The 17,523-nt window shown below is 40.3% G+C and overlaps 5 protein-coding genes and 1 long non-coding RNA gene across 10 annotated transcripts; 2 read left to right on the top strand and 4 right to left on the bottom strand.

Annotated features, from left to right (window-relative positions):
- Positions 1-39: 39 nt before the first annotated feature.
- LOC111778604 (polygalacturonase At1g48100-like) lies at positions 40-2,440 on the bottom strand. The gene is made up of 6 exons (XM_023658525.1): positions 1,729-2,440; positions 1,471-1,638; positions 1,332-1,376; positions 1,034-1,241; positions 872-953; positions 40-788 (listed from the first exon to the last, which is right to left on the bottom strand). The coding sequence occupies exons 1-6, from the start codon at positions 2,170-2,172 to the stop codon at positions 287-289; spliced, it is 1,449 nt and encodes a 482-aa protein (XP_023514293.1). The 5' UTR covers positions 2,173-2,440; the 3' UTR covers positions 40-286.
- Positions 2,441-4,011: 1,571 nt separating this feature from the next.
- On the top strand, positions 4,012-9,150 carry LOC111778605 (probable protein phosphatase 2C 49). 4 transcript variants are annotated; one of them, XM_023658527.1, is made up of 3 exons: positions 4,012-4,185; positions 4,219-4,350; positions 7,801-9,150. In XM_023658527.1, exons 1-3 carry the CDS (start codon positions 4,183-4,185, stop codon positions 8,782-8,784), a joined length of 1,119 nt encoding a protein of 372 aa, XP_023514295.1. In that variant the 5' UTR covers positions 4,012-4,182; the 3' UTR covers positions 8,785-9,150. The 4 variants fall into 4 exon arrangements, with proteins under 4 accessions (XP_023514295.1, XP_023514294.1, XP_023514296.1 ...); XM_023658526.1 differs by having other exon boundaries at positions 4,013-4,350; XM_023658528.1 differs by lacking the exon at positions 4,012-4,185 and having other exon boundaries at positions 4,340-4,511.
- Positions 9,151-9,538: 388 nt separating this feature from the next.
- Positions 9,539-12,097, top strand: LOC111778603 (dihydrolipoyl dehydrogenase, mitochondrial-like). 2 transcript variants are annotated; one of them, XM_023658524.1, is made up of 4 exons: positions 9,539-9,941; positions 10,462-10,791; positions 10,881-11,839; positions 11,876-12,097. In XM_023658524.1, the coding sequence occupies exons 1-3, from the start codon at positions 9,660-9,662 to the stop codon at positions 11,805-11,807; spliced, it is 1,539 nt and encodes a 512-aa protein (XP_023514292.1). In that variant the 5' UTR covers positions 9,539-9,659; the 3' UTR covers positions 11,808-11,839; positions 11,876-12,097. The 2 variants fall into 2 exon arrangements, with proteins under 2 accessions (XP_023514292.1, XP_023514290.1); XM_023658522.1 differs by having other exon boundaries at positions 10,462-10,822; positions 10,918-11,839.
- Positions 11,876-12,392, bottom strand: LOC111778608. The gene is made up of 2 exons (XR_002812581.1): positions 12,118-12,392; positions 11,876-12,066 (listed from the first exon to the last, which is right to left on the bottom strand). It is a non-coding gene; the product is annotated as an uncharacterized LOC111778608 (long non-coding RNA).
- Positions 12,393-12,482: 90 nt separating this feature from the next.
- LOC111778607 (craniofacial development protein 1-like) lies at positions 12,483-14,861 on the bottom strand. Its single transcript, XM_023658531.1, has 5 exons — positions 14,677-14,861; positions 14,347-14,413; positions 14,128-14,252; positions 13,848-14,027; positions 12,483-13,102 (listed from the first exon to the last, which is right to left on the bottom strand). Exons 2-5 carry the CDS (start codon positions 14,405-14,407, stop codon positions 12,734-12,736), a joined length of 735 nt encoding a protein of 244 aa, XP_023514299.1. The 5' UTR covers positions 14,408-14,413; positions 14,677-14,861; the 3' UTR covers positions 12,483-12,733.
- A 99-nt stretch (positions 14,862-14,960) lies between these two features.
- LOC111778606 (galactinol synthase 2-like) lies at positions 14,961-16,501 on the bottom strand. Its single transcript, XM_023658530.1, has 4 exons — positions 16,080-16,501; positions 15,679-16,002; positions 15,466-15,600; positions 14,961-15,384 (listed from the first exon to the last, which is right to left on the bottom strand). Exons 1-4 carry the CDS (start codon positions 16,389-16,391, stop codon positions 15,163-15,165), a joined length of 993 nt encoding a protein of 330 aa, XP_023514298.1. The 5' UTR covers positions 16,392-16,501; the 3' UTR covers positions 14,961-15,162.
- Positions 16,502-17,523: the final 1,022 nt, after the last annotated feature.

Below are 17,523 nucleotides of genomic sequence, written 5' to 3'. Positions count from 1 at the left end.
CTCTTGTGCTTGTTGATTACACATCCTACTTCTCTAACATGAGACATAAAGGTGCATATGGTTGTATAAATTACTCAAGGTACATAGTAGACGGCCAAAAAGAGAGGCCATCATCTATATTCTACAGTCTACAATAGGGCATCACATCGCTCAATGTGGGAGGATTAAAAATGAACCCAGAAAGGGATGGAGTTGGAGCCTAAGCGACAATAATCAATACCCAGATACAGAAAATGGCACTTGGCTGGTGTGCTGTGGTGGCTGTATACGGTATTATTATTGTACTTCAGCAGCTATATTCATAGGTCTCTGCGACATTCTGAGGTGCTCCTTCTTGCAAGCAATCAATGGGAGGAATGGTCAAAGTCTCCTGAATCCCAAATGCATTCCAACAGAAAGGATCTTCCACCAATTCACCCTCATGTGGTAGCAATTCTACTTCAGACATTGTAATATTCGTGCAGGCCACTGTGTCGCTGCACGCGAAGTGAATTGGAGTGTTCCTAACGTCGTAAGTTCCCTTGATGTTCTTGTACAAGACTTGGTTCACAAACACAGCCGATGTCTGGTTACGACAATCCTTGGACAAGCAGTAGTACTGGTCAACTATGATGCAGTTTCTAACATTCTCCATCTGTATGTTCTCGAATAAGATGTCGCTCACTGTACCCGACCCTCCTTGCCATGTCTTTATCCTCACTCCATTGTCTGATTCCCTAATCACTGCATTTCTCACTGTTATGTTGGAAACGCATGCCTGTGAATTGTGGACTCCCAGACTCCCAATGCTGCTACGTACAACAATGAATTATTCACTGCGTTGACTAGTGATAAACAAATAAATGGAGATCGCAATCGACGTTGTTTGTACCTGATTCCATGACTCGGCCCACAAGTGACGCCTTCAATGTCTACGTTGGCACAGCCGGGCCCGATTGAAATGCAGTCATCACCTATGTTTCCAAATCATAGATCAGCCAAGATGTTGATAAAAATGAGTGGACAAGAACAATCCATTATTTCAGTTTCATACCATTGCCTATCATGGAGTTGTATATTCCTACTCCTTTGGTATTCTCTATATGGATTCCGTCAGTGTTGGGACTGAGCTTTGGGGAAGATATTGACAGCTTGTCTATCAGAACTCCTTCACACCCATCGAATTTCATATGGAACTGTGGACTGTTCTGAATTCTCAGCCCACTCACTGCCAAATTACTGCTCATGAAGAACCTTATTAACTGAAAACCCCAGATATCAGAACCAGTCAGCATATTTTATTCATATAAGTTGGTTGAATTGGTGGGCAAAAAGGTGGGTTTCCTTCTTACCGCAGGGCTGTCACATGGTCCTGGCAGAGTCGACCCATTTGGACCCTAAAATAAAAAAGGACAATTAAGCCTTGGATAGGAAGTTGAAACTGAAATAAACAGAGAAATTCAAGAGCTATTAAGAGGACAATGTAGGTACCCTATGTGGTTTGCATGGCAACTCCCACCATTTTTGGCCATTCCCTTCGATGGTTCCAGTTCCAGTCAATGTCATTTGATCCAGCCTGTAAAACACGAGCCATTGCCTCAAACTGTCCGCCTTCGGCCACGACTCTGGTCCGTCCGGTGGCATCAGGGTTCCATCCACCTGATTTGTTGCATTAACAGGTTTACTTATAAGTGTTCCAACTTCAACACGAACAACAAGAGATTGAAATTCTAAAAAAATGTGGCTGACCTTAAACACAAGTCCTGGTTTGCAAGGTCCTGAGAAGATAGTTGAAGTGATTTTAAAGCAACGATCAGAGGGAACTAAAAGAGTGGCAGATTCAACAGCACAGGCTGCTTTCCATGCTGCCCTGAAGGCAGCAGTGTCATCAGCACAACCATCTCCAACCGCCCCATAATTAGTGACGTCAAAAACACAGTCAGAAGTGGTGTTTCCTGGATCATCAGGGTAGGGATCAGATGGCACTGAGGGAGCTGGGTGAGCTGGAGTTGAAGGAACCGAGTCTTGCGGTGGTGGTGAATAAACAGGGGATGGAAGAGAGGGCTGTTCATCAGGGTTCTGTTTCTTTTGTCCCTTGTGAAAATGGTATCTTCCTTGCACATTGCTCAAGTTGTCCGCCACCAAAATGGCGGTGAACCAAAGCATTACAGCAGGAACTCGATTGAACTCCATGGAAGCCAGGTGAATTTGAAAAGAATGCAAGGCCAGAAAGTTAGCAGTGAGCAACAAGTGGCAAAAATGGAGAGGGATGGCAGGAGGAAAGAATGGGAAAGGAATGGAGAGAAAGAGACTTGAGTTGTAAAGAACAAAGGTTAGAATGAAGTGGGGAAGCTGGGTGGACAGAAGCAGCTATATATGCATATGTATCTACATTTGTTAATACTTTATAAGAGAAAGGAAAGAAGTAACGTGTAGAAAGAGAACAGGTGTCGAGTTGAGAGAGAGAGAGATGAGCAGGATATTATAGTAAAAAGTAAAAAAGTGGAGGGGTTTAGAGGACAAAGAAATATTTATGTAGAAATGCATGGTGTGAAGAAAGGTGAAATAGCAGAAGATGGGTTAAAACAGAATGGGAAGTAAAGCCAATGGTCCATGTTGGTTTTGGTTAGTGGAAGGGAGAGAAAAGAAAGAGAAAAAGGTACATCAGAGTTCATTAGTCTCGTGAACCTATGTTGTTGTGTAGCACATATATATATATATTAGTATTATTATATGATGGAATTAAAATGGCTGAATGGTCACGGGCTGGATCCTTCTGTTCTTGTGGCTCTCCACGCCCCATCTGTCCACTTTTCGAAAATTAAAGGAGGGCGAGAAGGGGTTGTGGTTTGGCATGGAGTGTCACGAGCTGTGTTTTCAATATAATAATTGGGATTTAAGCAATGGAGGAAGCAGGAATGGGTGGTGAGTTTAGAGTAGAGTAAAGGTACGGTTTTGAAACTGGCAGTGGTGTGAGTTTGTGGAAGAGTTTGTGGAAGAGTTTGTGGCTTCCACCCATGACACCTAAGCCACCCATGACACCTAGGATTTCAACATCTACCCTCTCCCTCTCTTTGTAATAAACAAAATCACGTGCACAGAAGAGGGAGTCTCTGTTCATCTTTACTACTCTAACTTCCCCTTTTAAGTCAGAATCCACTTTTTTTTCTTTCTTTCTTTTTTTTTTTTACATATATTCTTGATTAAGGGCGGATTGAGAATCCAGTGAGATAGACTTGTTACAACATATATTCTTGATTGAGTGAGATAGGCTGATTACGACATATATTCTTGATTGAGTGTGGATCAATAATTCAGTGAGATAGCCTGGTTACGACATATATTCTTGACTGAGTGTGGATCGATAATTCAGTGAGATAGGCTGCTTACGACATATATTCTTGATTGGGTGTGGATCGAGAATCCATCGAGACAGGCTGGTTACGACATATATTCTTAATTGAGTGTAGATCGAGAATCCAGTGAGATAAGCTAGTTACAACATATATTCTTGATTGAGCGTGGATAAAAAACCAACCACTGAGATAGTCGAGTTAAAGCATATATTCTTGCTTGAGTGTAGATTGAGAGCCCACTAAAAGTCGATGAGACCAATTAGAACACATATTCTCACTTGAGTGTAGATCAAGAATCCATCAAAAGTAAATGAGATAAGCTAGTCAAATCATATATTCTCATGGAATGTATGAGATACTGTGGTTAAAATATATATTAATGAAATTATATGATTAAAACATATATTCTCGCTTGGACTAAAAATCTACTAAAAGGTAGGAAGATTAGTTGGTTAATACAAACTTAATACCTAGTAAATTTTGATTCTAAAAATTAAATATTTTAATATTTTTAAAATAGAGTCAATATGATTAGATTGGATTGAATTGTAATCCTATTTTCATAGATTAAATTGATGAAATCTAATTTTAATTTTTGGTACTAAAAAAATAGGATCCCAATTGGGTCGAATCATATGAACCCTAAATTGGTTTGAATGTTAAAAGTTATTAAAACGAAAAACAAAATGAATAAAGAAATTTAATTTGGAGTTGTTACATATACAAATTCCAAATATTTAATACATCCTGTTGAAACAAAAACCCTTTTCTTTTAGCTTGTGTTCTGATTCCTGCGTGCCTCATTTCAAGAATACTCGAGCCCTTTGCTGAGATCGGCAGTCACAGGATGGTAGCTGAAGCTGAGATCGGCAGTCACAGGATGGTAGCTGAAGCTGAGATCATGTGCACCAAAACCGTTCCTGTCATGAACCTCAACTATCATCTACGCGTAGCCGAAGACCGCGATGTGCAGATCGATTTGCCGCATCCTTCTTCTTCACCTATCTTTCCCGAGGTTCGTTTTCCCACACTAATTTAATTCCCTCTCTTTTTTCACCCTACGGTTCTTTGTTTTTTTCGTTTTTCTTTTTCCGTGTCTTTGAGTTCTTGTTTGTGGAGTACTTTGTGACTTTGTTTGGTATGCGGGGGCCGTTTCACGTTTATATCTTGTCGAAGGTATGCTTCTATTCATGTCTATCGGGAGTGGTCCTTTGCTTTTGCCATAATTTGATTGCAAAAGCTCCGTTATCTTTTCTTATAATCTGTTTTTTCTTTGGAATCAATGTGCCTTCATTACATTTAATTTTCATTTTTTATGTTAGGGTAGGAATGGAAGCATAGCTGCAAACTTCCTTACGATCTTCTCCAATAAAATCGTACTTGGTTTAAATCATCTTGTTTTGGTTAATCTTATGCAAAAAAAAGTTTGGAAAATAGAAGCAACTGATTTCAGATTAAAAGAAATTTGGCTCTAGAAATTTGAAAACATGGTTGAGGCTCAAAGTACATTTTAGCTTCTATTTCTATAATTTTTCTAGTTTATTTATTTATTCCAATTGACAGTTTTTTTGTGAGCCCTCTTGGTGGAGTTGTGAACTTGTTATTATTATTATTATTATTATCGCTCACTTGGCTTATTATTATTATTATTAGTATTATTATTATTGAGAAGTAAGAGTTTTCTTGAATCCATGAAGAAAAATTACTTATCAACATTGAGCTTCTATTTTGATCGAAGGGCAAGGTTGATCTTGTACATTCTCCTTACACTGTTAATATTCTGGTCAGATCTTCATTTCCTCGATAAATACCCTTTCTATAATGTACCAGATTCTATCACAAGTTTGGGGACAAAAGGAGGACTATATAATAACAATACATAAAATGTAGATGTATGAGAAGAAATTGGAGGAATGATTGGCTAACATTTAGAAGAGGGATCGAAAGAAGTTGAAAAGGAGAAATTCAAAGGAAGCAATGTCGTTGAAGATAGAGTTGCCTAGGAGGGAGAATTGTGAGTTGATGACTGTCTTAGAGGGCTCCAAATTTTAAGATTTTCTTTGGGAGATTACTAGTAAAGATGGAGGGAGCCTCCTTGTTTGTTGGGAGAAAACTTCAACAATATAGCATTTTGGGGGGTGGTTCCAGGCTTGAGACTGGTAGTTTCAGAATTAAAAACATGGCCCTCTTAATTTAGGTGCTTCACCCTAGTGGATATTCCCGTTTAGAAAATCAACCGTTAATAGAAATGGATTCTCAGTCAGAAAATTCAAGAAAAAGAAGGCCACGGTCCTTGGAGAAATATCATTAAGAATACGGGTTTTTTTTTTTATAGGCACTCTTGGGACAAGCTGGGGAATGGTATGAAGATAAGATTTTTGGAAGACTCGTGGATTCCCCCACCCTCTGAGCATCTCTTTCCCCTCCAGTTATGTAAGTGCTAATTGAATTTGTTTTTTTCTTTTTAGTTAATAAGTGCTGATCTGAAGATATTGAAAGATGGAACTTCTGCTTGAGAAGAGTGCTTTTTGATAGCAAGCTAGCGAATGGGATTCCCTTTTTTCATTTTTGTTTTCTGTCCCCTAACCCTGAAAATGATAGAATAGTTTGGAAGTGGGATGTTCCAGAGATATTTTTGTATTAGTTCTTATACGAGGACCTGAAAGGAAGGAAATGGCCTCTTGGAGCTATTGCTTTGTGGGCTTGCTTGGTAAGGTAGGAGCTTGAAAAAGATCAACCTTTTCCTATGAGCAGCTGAATACGTCTGATAGGAATTGAAGAGAAAACATGAAGTGCTTTCTTTCCTCGAATATCTGCGCCATGTGCTTTAGCAGTGGGGAAACTTCGTCGCTTCCAACCTCCTTTTTGTACATGTAGATTTGCCTCAGGACTGGAACTCGTTTGTCAAAGTTCAAGTGCCCTTCTAAAATGGTGGAAGACGACCTCACAAAGTGGTTTTCATTCTGGTGATTCAAGGATAAAGCTAAAAGCTTGTGGTCCACGTGATGAGAGCTTTCCTTTGGCTTCTTTTAAAAAAAAAATGAATTCTAGGACCTTTTCTGATCTTTCTAATTCTTATGTAAATCTTTGTAATAGGGTCAGATGTACAGTNGGGGGGGGGGGGGGATAAGAAACATGTGATGTGTATGTAATTGGAGTGCTATTTTCCACTCCTTTAGTAAAAATGTCCCCTTGGTCCTTATCAACTTAGATTGGGGTCCTTCTATTCCTTGTCTTAATTCAATTCTCTTTCCTCCATATGTGTATACACATAAACGCTATTGTATTCGAAGGGGTTAGGTTTGTACTCAGGAGAAGGTGCTTTGCCTGTTTCCCAGTCTTTTTTAGAAGCATAGCTTTCAATTCCAAAGAAAAACCCAAAGGAATCCGTACTTCGAAAGATTTTGAGGAAGAGATTAACCCAGTAGCTAAAGGCTTACAAGGTCATAACCCAACCACAGCCAACTGCAAGCAGTTCCAAGAAAACCAAGCCAATAAAATACAGTGAGAGAATTTGAAAACTGTTTGAAACCTAAGTATCTCAACTCACCACCAGGAGGAAACCCCCAGGCCACAGCTCTGCCCAGAAAAAAAGACCTTTCAAAAACTTAAGCTAAACCTCCCGAGCAATGCTTTTTATTTTTTCCCTACCTCATTAAGATTTTCTTACTAACAACCCCCTTCAGCCCAAACCCCCCCCCCCCCCCCCCNNNNTTTTTTTTTTTTTTTTTTTTTTTTTTTCCCTTTCCACCTGTAATTGGAACCCAAGTTATTCTAGATTTCTTCATAAAATCTGAACTACCAATCGCAAATTCTCCTTTACGTACATGGTCTCTTCCATATTTGCTGAAGAGAAAAAGGCCTTTTGAACAAAGAACTGAGCCATAGAACCCTTAATTCTTTATTTTCCGTATCACTGAGATGAAACAAGGAAGCCAGCTCTCTAAACTGAAGGTATCAACTTCACATCTCTCCCTCATTTCTGTCCAATCACAATTTAGAATTACAGCATTCGTGATTACTACCCTTAAATATAAACTGTTTAATTTAGGAGGGTGGGCTGAGGTTTGAAGGGCAATAAAACCCAACTTTTCTGGATATTAATTGGAATTGTTACTTTCTACTTTTGTTATTCTTTTATGTTAAGTATGAATGTTTATCATAATAACTTTACGTTGCTGTGTAATTTATATTGTATGAATAATTTACTCACTACCAATATACAGTTGTGGAAATCCTCTGCTGACGCTACAGTAGCTTCTATGCTGGAATAATTGCTTTGATTCATTTTGTCTTATTAGTTTACTTCTACTAGTTAGTAATTATTAAGCTCGACATATTTGATGTTTTATGTACTGCTTAGATTAGATATTACATTCCGTTCTGGAATACCTGTTTAAAAAAAAAGAAGAAAAGAAAAGGGGGGCAGTTCCTTACCTTGCCCTTTTCATCTTTGGTCAAGCAGGCAGTTAAATGTTCAGATATCGCTGAAGATGCCCATATAGTGTCAACTGCCATAGATTTTGTTCCAAATATTCGATCTGGTAGCTACGCGGACATTGGAGCTCGGGATTCCATGGATGATGAACATATCTGCATTGATGATCTGTCTACCCACCTCAGATCTATGTTCAAGTGTCCTGTGCCAAGTGGTTTTTATGCTGTTTTCGATGGTCATGGAGGGCCTCATGCAGCTGGCTTTATCAAGAGGAATGCCATTAGATTATTCTTTGAAGATGCTGATTGGTTAAAAATGCTGGATATTAGTTCTATTTCCATGAAAGATTTGGAGAGTTCTCATCGCAAAGCGTTTCTACTGGCAGATCTTGCCTTGGCTGATGAGCAAAGTGTTGGAAGCTCATGTGGGACAACTGCGTTGACGGCATTGATTCTTGGAAGTCATTTGCTTGTTGCAAATGCTGGTGACTGCCGAGCGGTCCTATGTAGGAAAGGTGTAGCAGTTCCGATGTCTCAAGATCACAGACCTTCTAATTTACTCGAGCTCAAGCGAGTGGAAGCGATGGGAGGGTTCGTAGATGATGGGTATGTGAATGGGTATATTTCAGTAACGAGAACCTTGGGGGATTGGGACCTGAAATTGCCAAATGGCTCCTCATCACCTCTGATTTCTGAGCCACAAGTGGAGCATGCTATTTTAACGAACGATGACGAGTTCTTGATCCTTGGCTGTGATGGGATTTGGGACGTAATGTCAAGCCAATACGCCGTCAGTCTTGTTCGACGTGGGTTGAGGAAGCACAATGACCCTCATCAAAGTTCCCAAGAGTTAGTCTTGGAAGCCTTGCGCCTCAACACATCAGATAACCTTACTGCAATAGTAATCTGCCTTGCTTCTCCCAGCTGCATTCCTCAGCAGCGGATATGGAAGCCGCGTAGTCTGACCGAAGAGGCGAGAAGTAGGTTGAGGAGCTTGTTAGAAGGAAACTGAGTATAGCATTTGAAGTTCAATCAATTCTTGCCTGTTTGTGACTGCTTCAGACGCAAAAAAAGCAGCCAGCAATTTTGTAGGGATACAAAGAAATAGGTTGAGTGGATAGTTTTGGATGGTACTTTTTGAGATGAGTGTGCGGCTTTGATTTGTCAATTAGAGTTTGGAAGGAAGGATTGGTTCGGGCATTATTTGTGTAAAGTAATAAATGAGAAGAGAAGCCCTAATTTCAAGTCTTAAGCCTGCCCTTGTTTTGTTTGGTTAAAGTATTTTGTGTTTCTTTGGGTTTTTAGTTGAACGAACAAGCAAGCATATGTAGAATTGCATAAAACAATGGTGCCAATGCATTTTGTTTCTCTTCTTCAATTGCTCATTGAATAAACCCAAAATAGATTTGAAAGTGAAATACTCAAAACTCACTTTCGACCGTGATTGTTGGAAGCTGTCGAAACGTAGAAAGATTCGTGTTTGCAGATACACAATAATTGGAATTGGGTTGCCTTCTTTCTCACAAATTTATCCCATCAATGTTATCTTACCTTGAAAAAATTGAAGTAAATCCCAAAATGTCAAGAATATAGATATTTTTTAAATTTTGCATTAAAAAGTAGTTTCCATATAGTTTTAAATAATACCGGAAAATTTTGTGAAATCAGTGGAAGTAAAATTTCCCAAAATTAGTGGAAGTAAATTGGAAAGTAGCCACGTCCACGCCCGATTATTACAACTATACACACCAAGGCCTTTTAGTTGGCCATCATCTTCATAATCAAAACCCTGCAGCTGAGTTGGTGGTGAATTCTCATTTCTCAGTCGCACAGCTTCAGATCCAACCCCAATTCCAGTTTCTCAATTTCTCCATCTCGCCCAATCAGATGGCACTCGCGAACTGTGCTAGGCGGAAGCCCAACCTTCTATACAGAAACCTCCCTATTTCTTACTCTCATTCCTTCAATCACTCTTTCTCATTCGCATCATTCTCCAGACGCTTTGCCTCCTCTGGATCCGATGAAAACGACGTTGTCGTTATCGGAGGTGGGCCTGGTGGCTATGTCGCGGCAATCAAGGCCGCTCAGCTTGGCCTCAAAACCACCTGTATTGAAAAGCGTGGGGCTCTTGGCGGAACTTGCCTCAACGTTGGCTGTATTCCCTCCAAGGTAATCGTAATTCGCCCTTAGGGTTCATTATTTAGCATCTATATCTAGTTTTTAATTTCTTTTTAATGTTAATCTGATTCTTTTACTTCATATTTCATTTCATCTTCTAAATTTCTTTTTAATGTTAATCTGGTTGAGTTAGTTCTATTCATACTATTCGCGATCTTGTTTACTTGCTTGATTCGTGCTCACTTTGTAGTGAGGGATTTTCGTAATTCAAATTCGATCTGTTACTGTCTAATACACATTTCAAGACAACCGAATCACCTGCCACTCTGTTAGTCTTTCTAGGAGTTCCATCATTGGTTGGTTTGTTTCACGCACGAAATATCAGCCCTTGTAAGATACAGCTACCATTTTGATGTTTTTGCAGGATCTCATATAGTAGCAAGCTCTTTATGTACATCGTTTTAGTTAAAAGCTGTTAATGGTTTAGGTCGATCCTATGTTTGTTCGGTGTGTCAATTTAAAAAGCTAGGTCGCTCTCTGAACTCTAAAATAATCTACCTCGATGCTTTAGGCTCTTCTCCACTCCTCCCACATGTACCATGAAGCTCAGCATTCATTCGCTAGCCATGGAGTGAAGTTTTCTTCTGTTGAGGTTGATTTACCAGCCATGATGGCACAAAAGGATAAAGCAGTAGGCAATCTCACACGTGGTATTGAAGGTCTTTTTAAGAAGAATAAAGTGAACTATGTTAAAGGCTACGGAAAATTGGTTTCCCCTTCTGAAGTTTCTGTGGACACCATTGAAGGTGGTAACACGGTGGTGAAAGGAAAAAATATAATAATTGCAACTGGATCTGATGTCAAATCTTTACCCGGAGTCACCATTGACGAAAAGAAAATTGTGTCATCGACAGGAGCCTTAGCTTTGTCAGANTAATTGCAACTGGATCTGATGTCAAATCTTTACCCGGAGTCATCATTGACGAAAAGAAAATTGTGTCATCAACAGGAGCCTTAGCTTTGTCAAAAATCCCCAAGAAACTTGTTGTAGTTGGAGCTGGATACATTGGGCTAGAGATGGGATCAGTGTGGGGTCGACTTGGATCCGAGATCACAGTTGTTGAGTTTGCCCCTGAGATAGTCCCAACTATGGACGGGGAAGTCCGGAAGCAATTTCAGCGTGCTCTTGAAAAGCAAGGAATGAAATTTATGCTAAAAACTAAGGTGGTTGGAGTTGATACTTCAGGGGATGGCGTGAAGCTGACTCTTGAACCGGCATCTGGTGGTGAACAGACGACACTCGAAGCAGATGTTGTTCTTGTATCTGCTGGTAGAACTCCGTTCACTGCTGGACTTGGGCTAGACAAGTTAGGGATTGAAACTGATAAGGCAGGGCGGATTTTGGTAAATGAAAGATTTGTTACAAATGTGGATGGTGTTTATGCAATTGGAGACGTAATTCCTGGGCCAATGTTAGCTCACAAGGCTGAAGAGGATGGGGTTGCCTGCGTGGAGTTCATAGCTGGGAAGATCGGCCATGTTGACTATGACAAAGTCCCTGGGGTTGTCTATACACATCCAGAGGTTGCATCTGTTGGGAAGACTGAGGAGCAGGTAAAGGCACTAGGTGTGGAATATCGTGTTGGGAAGTTTCCATTCTTGGCAAATAGCAGGGCAAAAGCAATTGATGATGCTGAAGGGGTGGTCAAAATTTTGGCGGAGAAGGAGACAGACAAGATACTTGGCGTCCATATCATGGCGCCCAATGCTGGGGAGCTTATCCACGAGGCAGTACTGGCCTTGCAATACGACGCAGCTAGTGAGGATATTGCCCGCGTTTGCCATGCTCATCCAACGATGAGTGAGGCATTAAAGGAGGCCGCCATGGCAACTTATGACAAGCCCATTCACATCTAGTGTTTCGACACTTTTTGTTTTGTTATTTTTTTCTTTTTTCCTTTTTTCCTTCTGACGAGTTGGAAATNCTTTTTTCCTTTTTTCCTTTTGACGAGTTGGAAATTGCTTGTTCGAGACTTTTTTTTTTTTTTTCCCCTTCCCATCCTGCATGAAAGCAGATAAATCTGCTGCTCTGGTTCTCGCGAAACAATAATTTGGTCGAGTTTCCATAACAGGAAAGGACAGAACAAACTTTCGTTGTAATTTACACGCAGTGTACCTACACTACACTAGTTTGTGCAAAGCACGTATACGTTCNCACGCAGTGTACCTACACTACACTAGTTTGTGCAAAGCACGTATACGTTCGTTCGTTGGTATTTTTCTCGTATGTTCAGAACAAGCACATATCTGAGAGTAAAATAAGGTTTACCATGGCAAAAGAAAGCTCTGCCTAGATTATTTTGAATCTTCTGGATAGGTGAAGTCAAGACCCCCAAGAGGCTTGTAAACAAGCTATTCTACATGGAGCAGACACCGATGAATCGTCAAGTATTGGTTATAAAAATATTCAGCTAAACCGGTGTCAAGTTGGTTATGTATAATGATTCATCTATACATACACTTTGGAGTAATANCAAGAGGCTTGTAAACAAGCTATTCTACATGGAGCAGACACCCATGAATCGTCAAGTATTGGTTATAAAAATATTCAGCTAAACCGGTGTCAAGTTGGTTATGTATAATAATTCATCTATACATACACTTTGGAGTAATAGAAGTAGGTGTCAAGCGTATTTGTTAAACCAGTATCACTCTAAATCATCACATCTGCATCAGCTAAGCCGATGGCCCTGCCTCTCCTATTGAAAAATGATCCGCACAAGAAATTCTGGAACCTCAACAGTTAAGGGCACATCTTCACAGAGCTTCGGATGATGGCTTAATCATGGCTCCTCTTGCATGTCGGGCCTCCTCCTGGCCTGCAAAGACAACCGTGCATCCCTCTCTCGTTCGAACTCCCTGTAGTCAGCTCGCTGCAAAAACGAAACTTTCTCAAGATACTGATTTGAGCTCTTCTTGTAAGCATCCAAGTCCTCTTCCAGACCCTTAGTTTCTTCCTTGAACTCTCCCCAGTCCTTTTTTGTCTTGTCAAGAACACTAAGTTTTTGTTTCTTCTTAATTTGTTCCAGGACTGCATCAACCGCTGAAGTAGCAGCAGGTGCCTTCATCTTCTCGTGTGCTTCCTTTGAATCAGCATCTACAAACTTTTTAATTTCAACATTTTGGCCTGCGAAGTCCCTTATCTCCCTGATCTGTTGAAGTAAAAGTACAATTTTCCTTCAGCTCATCAATTAACAGATCAATATAACCAATGCCAAAACTTACTGTTCTATTGTTTTATAAGGCCTATAACCTCTTGGAGGACTCTCATACGCCTTGCTCCCCCGCCCACGCTACATTTCCCACAAACCCTCCTTCACCCATAAAGTCATAACATCTGAACTCAAAATTCTTGCTCCTAGACGGATCCACCTAACAAACTCCATTACATTTCCTAGAGTTATCCCNTCTATTGTTTTATAAGGCCTATAACCTCTTGGAGGACTCTCATACGCCTTGCTCCCCCGCCCACGCTACATTTCCCACAAACCCTCCTTCACCCATAAAGTCATAACATCTGAACTCAAAATTCTTGCTCCTAGACGGATCCACCTAACAAACTCCATTACATCATCCATCAAGTCAAGTACAGCTCTCATCTGTTTCTTCAGAAAAGTGCCTAAACCGAACAATTAACCAAAAAACTGTTCTAGACGGAAAAAAAACAGAGAGAGAGAGAGAGAGAGAGAGAGAGAGACAGATGGATATCCTCTAAATTATAATACAAACAACTGACCAAATGATATTCTAATGAAATCCTTTTTCAGCACNGATGGATATCCTCTAAATTATAATACAAACAACTGACCAAATTATATTCTAATGAAATCCTTTTTCAGCACTATAAGTCTCTAACAATAGCAAAGGGTAGAAAAAGAAAAAGGATAGTATTGGCACCTCAACTTTCCCTCTGCCAGAAATAGATGTAGAGTCCCTAACAGCTGAGAGAGCAGTAGCAGCAAGCACCTTAGCATCATCAGAACTGTTCTGCAGAACCTTGGATCCTTCCGATGACACATCTTTTTCTTGAGGTTCAACAATCTTGTTTGACGCCATACCAAGATATGAAATCCAATTCTAGAGACGGGGGACATGGGGAGAGAATAAAGTAAGAGAAATGCTGTTTCCTATTTTTTTGACCTGCCTCATTGTGAAAGAGAAGAATGTGAATTTTTACATTGGATGGCTTGTTTGAGTTTTTATTCACTGGTGGAGATGGTTTGGTTGACAAAGCTTTTAAGGTTTTAGAAGACACCCCTTTATTCATTTGCTCCCACATGGCATCAACACGCTCTTTTATTTCTAGCAACATAAACAAGAATAACATTATACTTCTTAATCTACATATGCTAACATGAAAAGCACAAAAAACATCTGCTCCGCTCCCTATGCTCACCTGTGTCATTAGGCTTTCCCTCTGAACTCATATGAAGGGATCCTTCTTTACCCGATTCCATTAGATTCTGACATATAAAAGGGGAAATTAGGAAAAGCTGCAAACCTCGCATGAGTCTTCCATTTTTTGTGAGACGAACAAAAATAAGCTCCCCTTCAGCCATGGTTGAATAAACATGCTTTCTCCAATATTAATGCAATATGGCAGTAGGGAGAAAGCTCAAACAGTAGAGTTTAAAAAAAAAAAAAACTCATCCTATAAACAGAGCATTTTGGGGAGAAGGATCTTGTGTGTTGATATGATGAAACAAAATTGAAAGGAATGAAGAACCTGAAAGATTGCGGCAAATTGAAAGGAATCGAGACACCAAGTCTCCGCACAACACAGATTCCGAAAACACTCCCGGATAATTGGGCCCTCAAATCTCTTTCTTTCTGCCCTCTGCGGCTCGGTTGTGGCCTCAAATCTACCCTAAAAAGGCATTCCTTCGGTTGAACCGATAACTGACCCGACCCGACCCGGTTTGGTGAGGGGTTTTCGGTCAAATTTTTAATAAGTTAATTAATTCCATAAAACGAAGTGTAGCCATGAACAAGAAGCAGAGCAAAAAGAAAGACACATAAAAGCAGGGTTATTCATAAAATTTGGAAACTGAAGTGTAGCCATGAACAAGGTTGGGAGTTGCATGCACAAAGGACAAAACAACCCCCACCTGAGCTACCATACATAATATAATAAGCTTAATAATAATAATACTATTTGGCCTCACACCACAAACACTCATACATATTATATATATATATATGTATATATAACTTAAGCAGCAGAAGGAGCTGTGATATGGTTGACAACTTCAGCCTCCGACAACACGGAGACCAAAGGCGCGAGCTTGGTTGCTTCTTTGGTTTCAGATTTGATAACATTTTGGTAGTCCAAAGATTCATCTTCATAAACCTCCCACCATTTCTTCACCAACATTTTTATGTCTTCTCTGTCCATGTTCTCTTCCTCTCCTGTGTACCTCCACGGCTTTGATCCCTACACATACATTTCACAACTAAATACAACGCATCTTCATCTTCAATATTTTCGTAACCAAACAACAAAAGAAACGCATACCGCCGCACAGTAGTGGACAACTTTGACTTTGTCTACGTCGATGTTCTCGGGATGACGCCACAACATGGCCATGACGAGGTTGTAAATGGGAGGAATGGGTTTGTAAATGTCGTTGAAGTACATGTTCAGAAAGTCCTACATGCGGATGCGGATGCGGATTATGATATGTGATTGATATGATACGACTAAATGGTTGAAGTTGAACTTAATTACCTGCTCGGCAAACAAGGTTGGAGTGGTGGCCTTGCAAGTTTCGAGAAGATCCTTGTAGGTGAAGAGGTCGGGTTCATACACAAAAAATCCAGCGTTGAAGTAAAGAGGGGGTGGGTTTCCCATTTCCTCAACAGGCCACTTGACTTTGTCAGGGCATTGCTGGCAGTAACCAATCTTGTACTGCGGTGAGTTACTCCATGTCTTCTCACAGAAGCAGTCCATCACGGCGTAGAAGTATCCATTTGGCATTTCGAACAGATGATCGATGTTCTCAAACACTTGAATGTCCCCATCCAAATATATCAGCTTCTCATACTCCACGAACTGCAATCAAACACTTTTGAGTACATATTTAAATTTGAACGAACGAACGAACGAACGAGCGAGCGAATCGAACGTACCTCCCAAATCCTAAGCTTTGAGTAGTTGATAACATAGTATGCCATCGCAAATTGAGTCTGGTTTGCAGGGGGGTAAACAGGCTCGATTTCTCGGACGATGCATCCCTGATACTCGAGAATCTGGCGATGGTCTTCGGGAACATCAGGCAGGACAGCTACAATGAGAGGGTAGACGGTCTTGACCTTTCTGAGACCCTTTGCCAATCCAACCACACCTTTCCAATAGTCTCCATTACCGGCCAAGAACGTCACGAATGCCCTCTTGGGGGCATCGGTCGACTCGATGGCAGTTTCGGTGGCAGCCGGAGACATATTGATTATGTGGGTGGAACAACAAAAGAGTTGTTGAGAAAGGGAGGCAAGAAGGACTTGTAGGGCAGGTTTAAGTTGTAGGTTTAGTCCTTCAAGCTTGAGTTGTGGAGGGATGGGAATGCAGGTATTTATAAAGCCGTGGGGGAGCATGTTAGTATTGTGATTACTTGGTATTAATATAAACACTGCAATTAAGAGAATGGGATTGGTGGGATGAATATGAGTTGGAATCCTATCCTTAAGCTGTGAGATGGACAAGATTCTTATGTTTTGCACCTTTGGATCATCCCCTTTGCCTTTTGGATACTCATCTTAATTATGGATCATTCCCTCTCTTGCAAGTTTGTAGACAAGACAAATGTGGACAATTTGGGGAGGATCTAAGAATCTCAGACTTTGACATTTTATTTAATATATTACGATTCTATATCCGTATATATATAAGGGTATAGAAACCTCTTCCTACTAGACGCGTTTCAAAAACTTTGAAGAGAAAGTCCAAAGAGGACAATCTCGGCTAGCAGTGGGGTTGGAGCGTTATAAATGGTATCAGAGCCAGACACTGAGTGATGTGCCCGCGAGGAGGCTGAAGGTGGCGTAGAGACTTAGGCACTACACAAAGTGGAAAAAAAGAAAGAAAAGAAAAGGAAAGCTGCTTTTGTCCAGATGATTCGATTCTTGTATATACAATTTGAATGGTTTTGAAGAAGAAGATGCCCCACACGGTTGAATCAGCTTAGCTTTGTGGAAATACGTTGTCTTCTAGTGCACCTCAGTATTCCATTGGTGTGAAGGCTGTTATTTCCAACTTTTTATAGGATTCTGCACTTTTTCCCAACTCATTTCATGCCTTCTAAACATCATCAAATAAGAACTAAAACAATTTCTGTTCTTATGATCCAAAGAACTCAAATCATTTTCAGATTATTCTTCATTACACCAACTTGGGTACCTATAGATTAAGATGGATATAGGAAAGCCAAGGAGGTGTTTAAAACTCAGGTTAGAATCTCGCCCCTTTTCATAAAACTCAGGTTAGAATGTAGCCCCTTTTCATGTGGAACAAGTGCTGCACAATCGTTGTCTCAATGCCACGAGAGTGTGATTGTGATAAGTGGTATTAGAGCAGAGT

Source organism: Cucurbita pepo, chromosome LG17, assembly GCF_002806865.2.
Source record: "Cucurbita pepo subsp. pepo cultivar mu-cu-16 chromosome LG17, ASM280686v2, whole genome shotgun sequence".
In the NCBI taxonomy this organism is placed as follows: Eukaryota; Viridiplantae; Streptophyta; class Magnoliopsida; order Cucurbitales; family Cucurbitaceae; genus Cucurbita; species Cucurbita pepo.
The sequence above is the reverse complement of the archived record's forward strand: the minus strand, read 5'-3'. Positions and strand labels throughout refer to the sequence as shown.